This window comes from Oncorhynchus mykiss, chromosome 1 (genome assembly GCF_013265735.2).
Source record: "Oncorhynchus mykiss isolate Arlee chromosome 1, USDA_OmykA_1.1, whole genome shotgun sequence".
Taxonomy (NCBI): Eukaryota; Metazoa; Chordata; class Actinopteri; order Salmoniformes; family Salmonidae; genus Oncorhynchus; species Oncorhynchus mykiss.
Window position 1 is genome coordinate 69,552,354 of NC_048565.1, and position 12,595 is coordinate 69,564,948.

Here is a 12,595-nt window from a genome sequence, read left to right on the forward strand (position 1 = left end):
ATCTGTTTGTTGGCCCTGTGGATCATTTAGCCAAAATACTCACACTGGCTTGTTTAATATTGACAAGTCCTACCCCCTCTCATACATTACAACTCCTATCAAGCTGACCTTTGCTCTCATTTGCCTTCATTATTGATGACTATTTAGCTCCCCTCTCCTCTAGGGCCTGAAATAAACCATGTTGTCCTGCAACATTTTTTTTTTTCTTTAGTCCTTGAGATAACGGCCCTTAATGATTGAAGGAGAGCAGGCTGCCAGCTTGTTTAGTGACACTGGTCACACAGCACACTGTCAGTCTGCCATTTAGTCGGCTGTTGTCTTCTCTGGCCTCATTCTCATGAGTGCTAAATCAATGTGTCCATCCTTTCTGGACAGTATTCCTCTACTTCTCTGTGGTCATCTCTCCTATGGTGGTCATCTCTCTCACCATCCCTCACACTCATACAGTGATTCATTCATTTATGTGTTTTTTATAATTCTTGTCATTATGAGAAGATGATTGATATTATCAATCATCTTCTCTGATTGGCTGTTTCTCTCCCCTTCCTTCCTTCCAGGTCATATCCTGCAGAGTCCGTCGGCAAATGTGCTGCCCACGCTGCCCTTCCACGTGCTGCGGGCCCTATTCAGCACCACACCTCTCACCACGGATGACGGCGTGCTGCTGCGCCGCATGGCCCTGGAAATAGGAGCCATCCACCTCATCCTGGCCTGCCTGTCAGCCCTCAGCCATCACGCACCCCGTGTCCCCAACACCAGCGGGAACTCTTCAGAGGTGAAGCCCAGACACTGACCGTGTCCAAAAGGCGCTCACATGCACATACACACTTCTGGGGACATGCATGTGTGCTTAATACTCGAAGTGCAGTGGAAGTCATGTGAATTTAAAATGTTATTATCTCCGGCATTTTTTAAGTCAAGTCTAGGGCTGTTGCGGTGACCATATTACCGCCACACCGGCAGTCACGGATCATGAAGGCAGTCAAATTCCTTGTGACCGTTTAGTCACGGTAATTAGGCTTCTCCAAGCTCTGATGCTGCTGATGGTCATTAGTAGCCTACCAAACTTGCTAACTGCCTGGTACTCAGCACTCTATTGTGCATCTAATCACTCTGACATCAATGCAAATGTAATCGAAAATCGAACCAAATACATGTTGCGGAACATTTCTATAGGCTATGCAGTTGCGCGAGGAAACCATGTGATGGCCTCGACTAAAAAGAGGAGCATTCCATCAGCTTTCTATAGGCTAGGCCTACTATATTTATTTCTCAACTTTCCTTATATTAAGCACATTGCTTCACTATACAACAGGCGTATAGCCCACCTGGTTGGCATTAAAATTAACCACGGGTAAAAGTGTCCTCCATTCGCTATTTAAGTGCATAGATGACATTTTTTTTTGCTGCCCCTGTTTCGAGACAGGTGCATGATAGTGGTCCATTCTAAATCAAATAAAATGTTGCACATTTATTATTTAGTATATGTAAAGGGGAGATTTAATCAAGAATAGTCTGATAGGTGATAATAGACTATCACTTGTGAATGATATAGTATCACTTGTGAATGATGCTGCCTTTTTTTGTTGTGACTTTTTCTAATCATAGTCGCACACCTCATGTAACCTAGCCCATGGACCGATGTTTTAATAAGGTTTGTATCACATCTAAAGTGACCAAATAACTTCTTAAAATTTGGCACATTAATTAACCTTTTATTTAACTAGGCAAGTCAGTTAAGAACAATTTCTTATTTACAATGATGGCCTACCAAAAGGCAAAGGCCTCCTGCGGGGACGGGGACCTGGGATTAAAAATAAATACAATATAAATATAGGCCAAAACACATCACAACAAGAGGGACAACACTACATAAAGAGAGACCTAAGACCACAACATACAATGGGGCAAAAAAAGTATTTAGTCAGCCACCAATTGTGCAAGTTCTCCACTTAAAAATAGGAGAGAGGCCTGTAATTTTCATCATAGGTACACTTCAACCATGACAGACAAAATGAGAAAAATCACATTGTAGGAGTTTTAATGAATTTATTTGCAAATTATGGTGGAAAATAAGTATTTGGTCACCTACAAACAAGCAAGATTTCTGGCTCTCACAGACCTGTAAATTCTTCTTTGAGGCTCCTCTGTCCTCCACTCGTTACCTGTATTAATGGCACCTGTTTGAACTTGTTATCAGTATAAAAGACACCTGTCCACAACCTCAAGCAAACAGTCACACTCCAAACTGCACTATGGCCAAGACCAAAGAGCTGTCAAAGGGCACCAGAAACACAATTGTAGACCTGCACCAGGCTGGGAAGACTGAATCTGCAATAGGTAAGCAGCTTGGTTTGAAGAAATCAACTGTGGGAGCAATTATTAGGAAATGGAAGACATACAAGACCACTGATAATCTCCCTCGATCTGGGGCTCCCCGCAAGATCTCACCCCGTGGGGTCAAAATGATCACAAGAACGGTGAGCAAAAATCCCTGAACCACACCGGGGAACCTAGTGAATGACCTGCAGAGAGCTGGGACCAAAATAACAAAGCCCACCATCAGTAACGCACTACGCCGCCAGGGACTCAAATCCTGCAGTGCCAGACGTGTCACCCTGCTTAAGCCAGTACATGTCCAGGCCTGTCTGAAGTTTGCTAGAGAGCATTTGGATGATCCAGAAGAAGATTGGAAGAATGTCATATGGTCAGATGAAACCAAAATAGACCTTTTTGGTAAAAACTCAACTCGTCGTGTTTGGAGGACAAAGAATGCTGAGTTGCATCCAAAGAACACCACCATACTGTGCTACTGTGAAGCACGGGGGTGGAAACATCATGCTTTGGGGCTGTTTTTCTGCAAATGGACCAGGACGACTGATCCGTGTAAAGGAAAGAATGAATGGGGCCATGTATCGTGAGATTTTGAGTGAAAACCTCCTTCCATCAGCAAGGGCATTGAAGATGAAACGTGGCTGGGTCTTTCAGCATGACAATGATCCCAAACACACCGCCCGGGCAACGAAGGAGTGGCTTCGTAAGAAGCATTTCAAGGTCCTGGAGTGGCCTAGCCAGTCTCCAGACCTCAACCCAATGGAAAATCTTTGGAGGGAGCTCTAGAGGAGATCTGCATGGAGGAATGGGCCAAAATACCAGCAACAGTGTGTGAAAACCTTGTGAAGACTTACAGAAAACGTTTGACCTCTGTCATTGCCAACAAAGGGTATATAACAAAGTATTGAGAAACTTTTGTTATTGACCAAATACTTATTTTCCACCATAATTTGCAAACAAATTCATTAAAAATCCTACAATGTGATTTTTTGGAATTTTTTTCCTCCTTTTGTCTGTCATAGTTGAAGTGTACCTATGATAAAAACTACAGGCCTCTCTCCTATTTTTAAGTGGAGAACTTGCACAATTGGTGGCTGACTAAATACTTTTTTGCCCCACTGTAGCAAGGCAGTAACACATGACAACACAGCATGGTAGCAACACAACATAACGACATGGTAGCAACACAACATGGTAGCAGCACTTAACATGGTACAAACATTATTGGGCACAGACAACCGCACAAAGGGCAAGAAGGTAGAGACAACAAGAGGTTTAGAGGCTAACTGGCATTCATAAGCAGCTCGTGAGTCAAGTTTGGATAAGATCATTTTCACCATTAAAAATGCAGCTTTTATAATAGAAGCATTAAATACATTTGCAGCCACTTTTGATAGCCTACTGCCATGTGCACATGGGTGACGAAATAGCCTTTTATAGTTTATCAACATTTTAAGCTAAATGTTCTGATCTGTTGCATCACCCACATTGCGTAAAAAAGTTATTTTTTATGCTAGTGGTTCTATTAATTTGGGATCTATTGCATCCCACAACTGTCCGACTGTTTGGAATATTTTGTACTATGGGGGATAGTAGATTGACATAGACTGCTGCATTTGCTGTTATTTGACTTATTAAAATGTAATGTTCCAAAAGTCTGCATCATTGGCTTGTGGGCCATGAGATGTGTGGAAGCCAGGAGATGCTAAATGTGTTTGTTAATTAACGGTCAATTACTGTGAGACCGACTTTTATTTGCTTGACAATCACCGGCAACGAAATTTCGTGACCGCCACAGCCCTAGTCAAGTCTTTTACTAAACTTATTTCACACACAGGCTTATAAAAATAGATGTAGCCTTAAGACAAGATTTAAATTGACAATAGTCTAAATGGGTGACTATATTAGGAATTGTTTTGTGAAGGAACGGAGCTTACCAAAAAGCGACTTGAAAATCATCCTACAGAGGTTCATGCATGTCAGATGTTTTGATTTATATAATGGAAAGAGAGGACACTCGAAGGTTTCTAAAAACCCCTAGTGTCCCATTCAAAAGTTTGGACACACTTACTCATTCCAGGGGTTTTCTTTATTTGTACTATTTTCTACATTGTTGAATAATAGTGAAGACATCAAAACTGAAATAACACATGGAATCATGTAGTAACAAATCAGTGTTAAGTGTTAGTGTTAAACAAATCAAAATATATCTTATATTTGAGGTTCTTTAAAGTAGCCAACCTTTGCCTTGATGACAGATTCGCACACTTGGCATTCTTGTGGTGGTATTATTTATAATTTCATATACTCTGATATAAACTGTGTAGTTCAAGCCCTAAATGCTGATTGGTTGAAAGCCTTGGTATACCACGGGTATGACAAAACATTTATTTTTACTGTTCTAATTATGTAGGTAACCAGTTTATAGTAGCAAAAAGGGACCTCTGGTGTTTGTGATATATTGCCAATATACCATGGCTAAGGGCTGTGTCCAGGCACTCCGTGTTGTGGATGTGCGTTTCAATAGCCCTAACCGTGGTATATTGGCCATATACCACACCCCCTCGGGCCTCGTTGCTTAATTAGAATGTTGATGCCCCAAAGGCGAGGCATTGGCTCAAACTGGGATGCCTTGAGGCCCGGCCATTCTAGTGTTAATAGAACAAGAATGTAAGCACAGTTCAAACACACTCCTACTCGTATGTCACCAGATGTCGGTGGAAGTGTGTTTTGCCCATTGCGTCCTCTTGTGTGTTCATGATGGACCAACACTAAGATAAACCTCTATTTGGGTTGGGTTGACAAAGCATTGTGTGACAAATGGTGTCAGCCTTGTCTAATGCTTTTGGCTTGACACGATAGGAGGTTCTCACTCTCCTTTTGTCTTTCGCTCAGAGAGAGATGGGCAATGAGGATCAGTCATGTTATTAATTACTCTACCTGGCAGGGCTTTACTCGGGGCTCTTATGCATATCTCTACTGAGCCCTTGACAAATTGGGTAATTGTTTAGTGTGAATGATAAGAGGCAGGTCTGGCTTTGAAGAGAGACGTGTCCTTTGTATTTTTGCCAACTCCAGGCAGAAGGGAACATCATGAATAGGAATTGAATCATGCACTGTCTGACTGCCATGCCCATTAAATGGAGTGATTCTACTTCTATTGAGCTTTCTGCTTTGATGCAACACTCACCTCCTGCTCGTTGCCTTTCAAAGTACTCTGTACCCGTCTCGGACCACTGCGATGCAAAGGAGATGACGATCAACTTGTATCAATCACAATAGGGATTTTGATCACTGGAAGCTCAACGCCACGTCAATGCCACCACAAGGGTCCAAGCGCTATATATCATAGGCCTAAATCCAGCTAGTCTGCTATAGATGTTACTTTAAATAGTGGGCTAGGCTATTGCAGTACTACGGCCCAGTGTTACTGTGGACCATTTCAACACGTGCTCTCGTCCACAGACCCATGTGGATTTAAGGAGTTGAGGACAGATCTCGGGGGCCAGTGGCTTGGGCGCGGGCCAAAGTCCTGTCACAGCGGTAATGGCCGTCCTTGAGGCGGCGGCCCAGGGGTGCTGCTTTTATGTGTCCGGAGACACGGGCCAGAGCGGGCGGGCGGTCAGTCCACTCACACACACACACAAACATCCCTCTTTATCTGGGAAAGTGAGCCTCCTCCCTGATTTGATGTTCCAGGGCTCAGTGATTAGTCTCCAACCTCTTATGACGAGAGCATAACTCCTCCCCCTTGTACCACTGGGAGAGTGGCCCAAACAGAACGGTCCTATACAAAACACACACTATTGCCATCTATTAAAATCTAGTGAACGATGAAGAAACTCACCAAAGGAATAAAAGACAAACGGGTCAAAATCCCAGCAGTCTCATCCCGCCTACTGTAAAGTCAATGTAAATGCTGAATCATCTCCATTGCGCCCCAGTTGACTGATAGAGTTGACAGTGATCTCTGGTGGCAGAGGTGCATGTACATATACGCCACCTCCATTAGCTGGTAAAATTCCCATAACGCTTGTGTGCACGTCGGGAGCGTTCCTGCGATGTTAAAGATGCGCTGGGAGAGCGCAGCGTTAGCCGCTTGTCTGTCAGCCACTGCCTCTCCCGTAGATCTTTATGGCACGCCCACGTCGAGCCTGATGATCGTCAAAGCTGAAAAGGTGCAGTCTCAAGAAACGTTATCCTCTCGTCTAACTCAGACATCCTTTCATATCCATCTCTCTGTTCTCTTTATTCAATAATGCCCTCTGCTCCCTCCCTGTACCACAGGGAACTCTCGTTGTTCAAATATCATATGCACAGCACCAGGTCGACCTTTGTTTAGTCCGAGCATATGCTCTTTCCCTCCGAGACTCCTCTGCCTTTTATTTGACATAATCTCCCTTTCAAACTGCTGGGCATGTGCTCTGAGCTGAACTAGAAGGGCCTCAAGTGTGTAATGGCTGCGACAAGCAGGGCTGCATGGGAGTTGGGACTGTGGGTAGGCAGGCTAGTTATGTTTGATTTTTCTACCTGGAAAACCAGTATTGCGCTCTCATTCCACTTTTGATGTGAAGACTGACATTTTGAAAAGGGGAACAGTGTTCTTCTTCAATCCAAACGTGTAGCCCATGCTGCATTGACAATAAAAAAAAAATGTATTTTGAGTTCATAAGCTTATGGAACGCTATTATCTTTAGGTCAGCCCTATGTTGTCATCACAATGGACCAGTAGACTACACTTTACCCCCTGCTGATTTCATGTGTGGCGCTGATCACCTCCCCTCGTCTGTCTGTCCCCAGCCCACAGTGTCCAGTGGTCATGGAGGGGGCACAAGTGAGGAGCAGCAGCTGTACTGGGCGAAGGGCACTGGTTTCGGTACAGGCTCCACTGCCTCAGGCTGGGACGTGGAGCAGGCCCTCACCAAGCAGAGGCTGGAGGAGGAGCATGTCACCTGTCTGCTACAGGTAAGAGTCCTCTAGGCTTAGCTGGGTGTAGTACATCCTGATGGTTTTTCCACATGGCACAAAGTGTCACTAAGCTAACAATGGGAAGACCTATGCACTTACTTTTACATAAGTCATTGCTGTGTAGTTACCCCAGAGAAAGGCCTATATGTTTTGCTAAAATTGGGTGTACTCCACTTATTCTCCCCCTGTCCGCCAGGTGCTGGCCAGCTACATCAACCCAGCAAACTGTGTGAGCCACGGAGAGGCCCCTACAGGGGATAGCAGGGGCCACAACAGCAACGCCCTTCCCACAGTGCTGCAGGAGCTGCTCAGCCAGTCCTGCCTCATTCCAGCCATGTCCTCCTACCTACGCAACGATTCCGGTGAGTGAACCCTCTTCTTCTTTAGTCTTCATCTTGTAACTTTCCATGTAGGTTATGGTAACTCCCGTTAAGGATGACTGTGCCTTTAACTGAAGGGGAAACTCGATGGCAAATCCCACAACAATCTATTTGACTGATTGAACATATCAACAGTGCTTATGAAGAAAGATGCTGCCCTTTTCTTTCTATTCCAGTGCTGCATTTCTCAATGGCTTCTCCTGGTCTCAGACAATGTAATGAACCTTTTATTGGAAAATAATGATCGACCAGCTTTTGTTGTCGAGTAGAAATAAAAGACAGTGTCAGGGTCAAATGTTACGGGAAACGTAGTAGGCTATTGGATGAGGTGGTCATCTTATGCGCATTACTTTGTCCTTTCTGCTTCTAGGCTACCTGGTAAATTGCAGTGAGAGCTAGATGTGTGTGTGAGTTGATCATTGCTTGATGAGACAGCAGATGGAGCTGCAGTATCTTCCTCTGACATGGTGATGAGAAGACCAATATCTCACGATACAATACATATATTTATCATTCAAAAGAGCCCTGAAATTCCAAGGGATGTTTCAAGTGTTTGCTCAGTGAAGATTTACCAGCTGAATGCATACATACGACACTTACACCCTTGGCTCTCACTCCCTCACTTCCACAAAGATGTACTTCAGTACTCATTACCAATGATCTCTCTGTGCGTATCACAGGACTTCATATCAGTCAGGAGAGGTCTTGAGTTCCTGGGAGTAGACATTCCTATAGTCCACCGCAGTCCACTAAATAATGGCACTGCTCGAACCCACAACTTTAACATAACACTACTTTCAATATCGGAGAGTATATAAAAACAATCTACTCATTCTAAGAGGATATAATTATATGAAACCGTAAAGATATAAAACAGTAATATAAAGTCATTTACAGTCTATCAATAGCTGTTGCTTCTGTGGTGGTTGACGCTCTCCAAGCAATTTCAATTATATGAATCCATGCTTTCAAAATACCCATCCACTTATAATTCTGTCTTTTCATGCGACAGGACATGTACTGTCTAATTTGAATAGGTTACTTGTGACTTAGGTGGAAATTATTGTGTGGCAAATGGATTCATTTTTTTGAAGATAGGAACTCATTCTCTAATCTATATTGAACCATTTTATTTTATATTTTTGAATATACAACGGACGTCTTTGTTAGAATTTGTTCTGAGAACCCTTTATCTCTCGAGTATAGTTATAGAGAAGTTGAGTCATAATCCATCATAATTCTACAGTACTGTCTGTGGGGAGTCAGTACTCTGGTGTGATGGGCTTTCTGTGAAGGCAGCATACGGTGGTAATCTGCGAAGGTAATCCCTAGTCCCCGGGGGGCGAGGGCTGACCCAGAGTTAACTGATCACCTGAGCTAGATGTTGGCTCGGTCCATTGCTCTGACTAGGTTTTCTGTCTCTTCAGCTCTGACCCTGGGGTTTCCAGAGGGGCATGCAGGCTTGTGTTCTTTCAGTTGGCTGATAACCTCAGTGAGGATACATCCCAAACCCCTCTTAATAAGAGTGTTCAGTCCACCCAACCAATCCCCCACATGTTTAGGCTTTCCACGGTCTGTGAGAGAGTATAATATATTTTCTCTCTTTTGGGGATAGTGGAATCTGTGGTTCTGTCCACATGTTGTGGGCATTTTAATGGATGCTTGTTTTTGTCCAGTCATTAATGAATAGAAACAGGAAAATGTTGCTCACGGACCTTCTGCTATTGCCAGGAATAAAATGGAAAGTTGGTACACTGCCAAGGAAATAAAAGAACCTTGAACAAACCTTTTCATTGTGTTGTTTCTACAAATACACAACTTCTAACGACCCTATCACAGGATGCATTAGTGTTCTATGGACAGATTATTGGCATGTTTTATTTCACCAAGGTGCGTAGACTCACCCCCCAAAATTCTTAAGCTTCTCAAGCTGTTTGTTCTGAACTAAAATTGGCAGGTTGGCCGATATCAACGTAGCCTCCATTCACAAGAACTTGCTTTGTGTTGCATATCAGGTGGTGGCAGCTCATAGCTCTGTGTGTATATAGCCGCAACTGCCTCTTTGTCCGACGCTGTTAGTGTGTGTGTATTCACAGGAGCGTCTGTGTGCTGGTGTGAATTTAAAGCGCCCCTGGTCTCATAATTAAATAACAAACGGATAAAGAGATGAGTATTGTAATTGGTCCTCATTATCGGGGTAAATGTCTCAGACACGGTCACGCGTGGTGTGCGAACATGCAGCCGTGGCTGCCTGCTATTAAGTAAAAGTTGACTGCCTCCTTTTTCATTGTCGCACTCCTTTCTCTTGTGTTGTAGTAATGGCAGGAGTTTTTCTGCCATTGAAGTTCTCGGGCCTCCTAAGCGGCAGAGGTTTGTTTTATTCTTCCGGATGGAAAAATCCATTCAGTACACATTTAAACAACTACCAGATATAAAGTATGTAGGAAAGATAATGGACCTATATACTTTTTTTTATATAATATAGTCTGTGAGAACTAAAATCACAAATAAAAGCTAGACAGTCCGGGAGAATAGAAAATTCAAAAAACAATGTTTTTAACAGTATATATTTTATTTTTGAGCATAATGACACAGCATTGGCAAATTGCATATAATTGTAGGAAATTAGCTTTAAAACTGCAACATTCTCTTAGCTCCATGGCAGAATATGTAGAGTTCCAGGGAATTTGCTTTTAAACTAAATATTTTCTCAGCTGAAAAACTACAATATTCTCTGATGCAAAAATGTAAAAAATAAAATGTATTGTCACACACTGGATATGTGCTATGTAATGTACAACCAAGATAGGGGCCTCTAAAATGTTCTCTCGTATTCAGCTGTGTCCAGGCCCCCTGCCAAACCCACAAACCTAAACTCCTTTATGATGAAAAAAAAGCAAAGAAACATTTGCCTTTTTAAAATGGACAAATCAATTGACACATTTTAACACCCAATTTAATTACAAATTGTGTTTTTAGTGATTTATCTACTGTCCAATATGGTCAGTTAAGTCAGTTCAGTGTGTGAGCGCTGATGGAAGCCAAGGGCTCATCTCACTCTGTTGTGTCGGCGCCAGCCCTCAGAGCCATGAGCTGTCAATAAATGTCAAGGGGCCCGCTGGTAATGAAAAAGTGGGAAGAGACCTAAGAGCACTCCTGCCGTGTCTCTTTTTTAATAACTTGCTGTACTGAGGAGTGGGGGGATGGGGTGCTCCTATCAAAAAGCATTAAGAGCAAGGTAGGGGGCAAGCAGCCCTGGGAGGTGTGTGTGACAGAGGCAGACTTGGTATTCAGTAGGAGTGTTGCCCTGGTGACACAGGGATGATGTTCTACTCTGCCTCATAGGCCAGGATCAACTGTTATAAACCTCCATCTCATTCCTACATAATGCACTGCTTTCACTTTGTATACCATTTACCTTTTTTCCTCCAGTATGCTCGTAGAAAGAGTCATGAAATTCCTTGGAATGTTGGCCTAGATCCTTGCCGCTTGGATTGTGTGGTGTTTTCCGAAAAGTGCAGATACCTTTGCATCATGAATGACACCAAACCCACGCACGTCAGTCTTTCTATTCAATATTTTAAGATAAGGCTACAGTCCAAACCCGTTCTCATACCATGCACCATTCATCCAGTGTCGCTACATTAAAAGCCTTGCAACTAGCTTTATAAAAGGGATACCATACTAGTTTACAGTAAAAGCATCATTAAGGCTACTACACCACACTGCTGTTTATCTTCATTCATCCTCTTCATCCTCAGTGTGATGCCTAATAGCTGCCTTGATGTATATCTTAGCCCAGCCTGCCCCTGCACTCCTAAGAGGCACCGGGGGGAAACCCTGTTGTGTCCCATTGTTTAGCGTGGTCCCTGTTCCCTCCCTCTAACCCTCAGTCCGACTACCCGCCTCAGGCCGCACTCATTCCTCCTGCTAATCTCCCAGCTCGGCCGCGCCGCTTGCGTATTGTTCCACATTAGTCATCGGTGTCTTGGCAATCCTTTTGGGACGCATTACGCAGCCGCCACGCACTCCATCACAGGATGTTAAGCCATTAGTGAGAGGTAATACCTTTTAATGTCACTGCGAAACTCATTTATTTTAATTGAAAATGTCCTTTCTCCCCTGGCTCGCTCCCCTCCTACCCTCAAACATAACCCTTCTCCCCTGCACTTCACCGTCCATCCTTGAGTATGTGCGTTGTGTGTTAGGAACAGCTTGTTCAACAGTATGCATGTAGTCAATGCTTTTAAACAGCTTGTTAAATGGTACGCATTTATTTTATATAACCTTTAATTAACTAGGCAAGGCAGTCTACAACAAATTCTTATTTACAATGACGGCCAAACCCGGACGACGCTGGGCCAATTGTGCGCCGCCCTATGGGACTCCCACTCACGGCCAGATGTGATGCAGCCTGCATTCGAACCAGGTACTGCAGTGACGCCTCTTGCACTGGGATGCAGTGCCTTAGACCATTATTTTAACAGATTATTAAACAGTACGTACATTATCAAAACTATGTGGATACCTGCTCGTCGAACATCTCATTCCAAAATCATCGGCATTAATATGGAGATGGTCCCCCCTTTGCTGCTATGAGCCTCCACTCTTCTGGGAAGCTTTTCACTAAATGTTGGATCATTGTTGCAGGGACTTGCTTACATTCAGCCACGAGCGTTAGTGAGGTCGGGCACTGATGTTGGGCGATTAGGTCTGGTTCACAGTCGGGGTTCCAATTAATTCCAAACATGTTCGATAAGGTTGAGGTCAGGGCTCTGTGCAAGCCAGTCAAGTTCTTCCACACTGATCTCGGCAAACCATTTCTGTATGGACCTCGCTTTGTGCACAGGGGCATTGTCATGCTGGAACAGGAAAGGACCTTCCCCAAACTGTTGCCACAAAGTTGGAAGCAC

The 12,595-nt window shown here is 43.6% G+C and overlaps 1 protein-coding gene across 17 annotated transcripts in view; it reads left to right on the forward strand.

Moving 5' to 3' along the window:
• birc6 (baculoviral IAP repeat containing 6) overlaps nt 1-12,595 on the forward strand; it is a 153,632-nt gene that overhangs the window by 86,396 nt on the left and 54,641 nt on the right. For all 17 annotated transcript variants that reach the window (XM_021610071.2, XM_021610147.2, XM_021610181.2 and 14 more), the window contains 3 exons: nt 558-775; nt 7,135-7,299; nt 7,499-7,664. In XM_021610071.2, the coding sequence (XP_021465746.2) occupies nt 558-775; nt 7,135-7,299; nt 7,499-7,664 (549 nt within the window). The remainder of the gene's footprint in view (nt 1-557; nt 776-7,134; nt 7,300-7,498; nt 7,665-12,595) is intronic.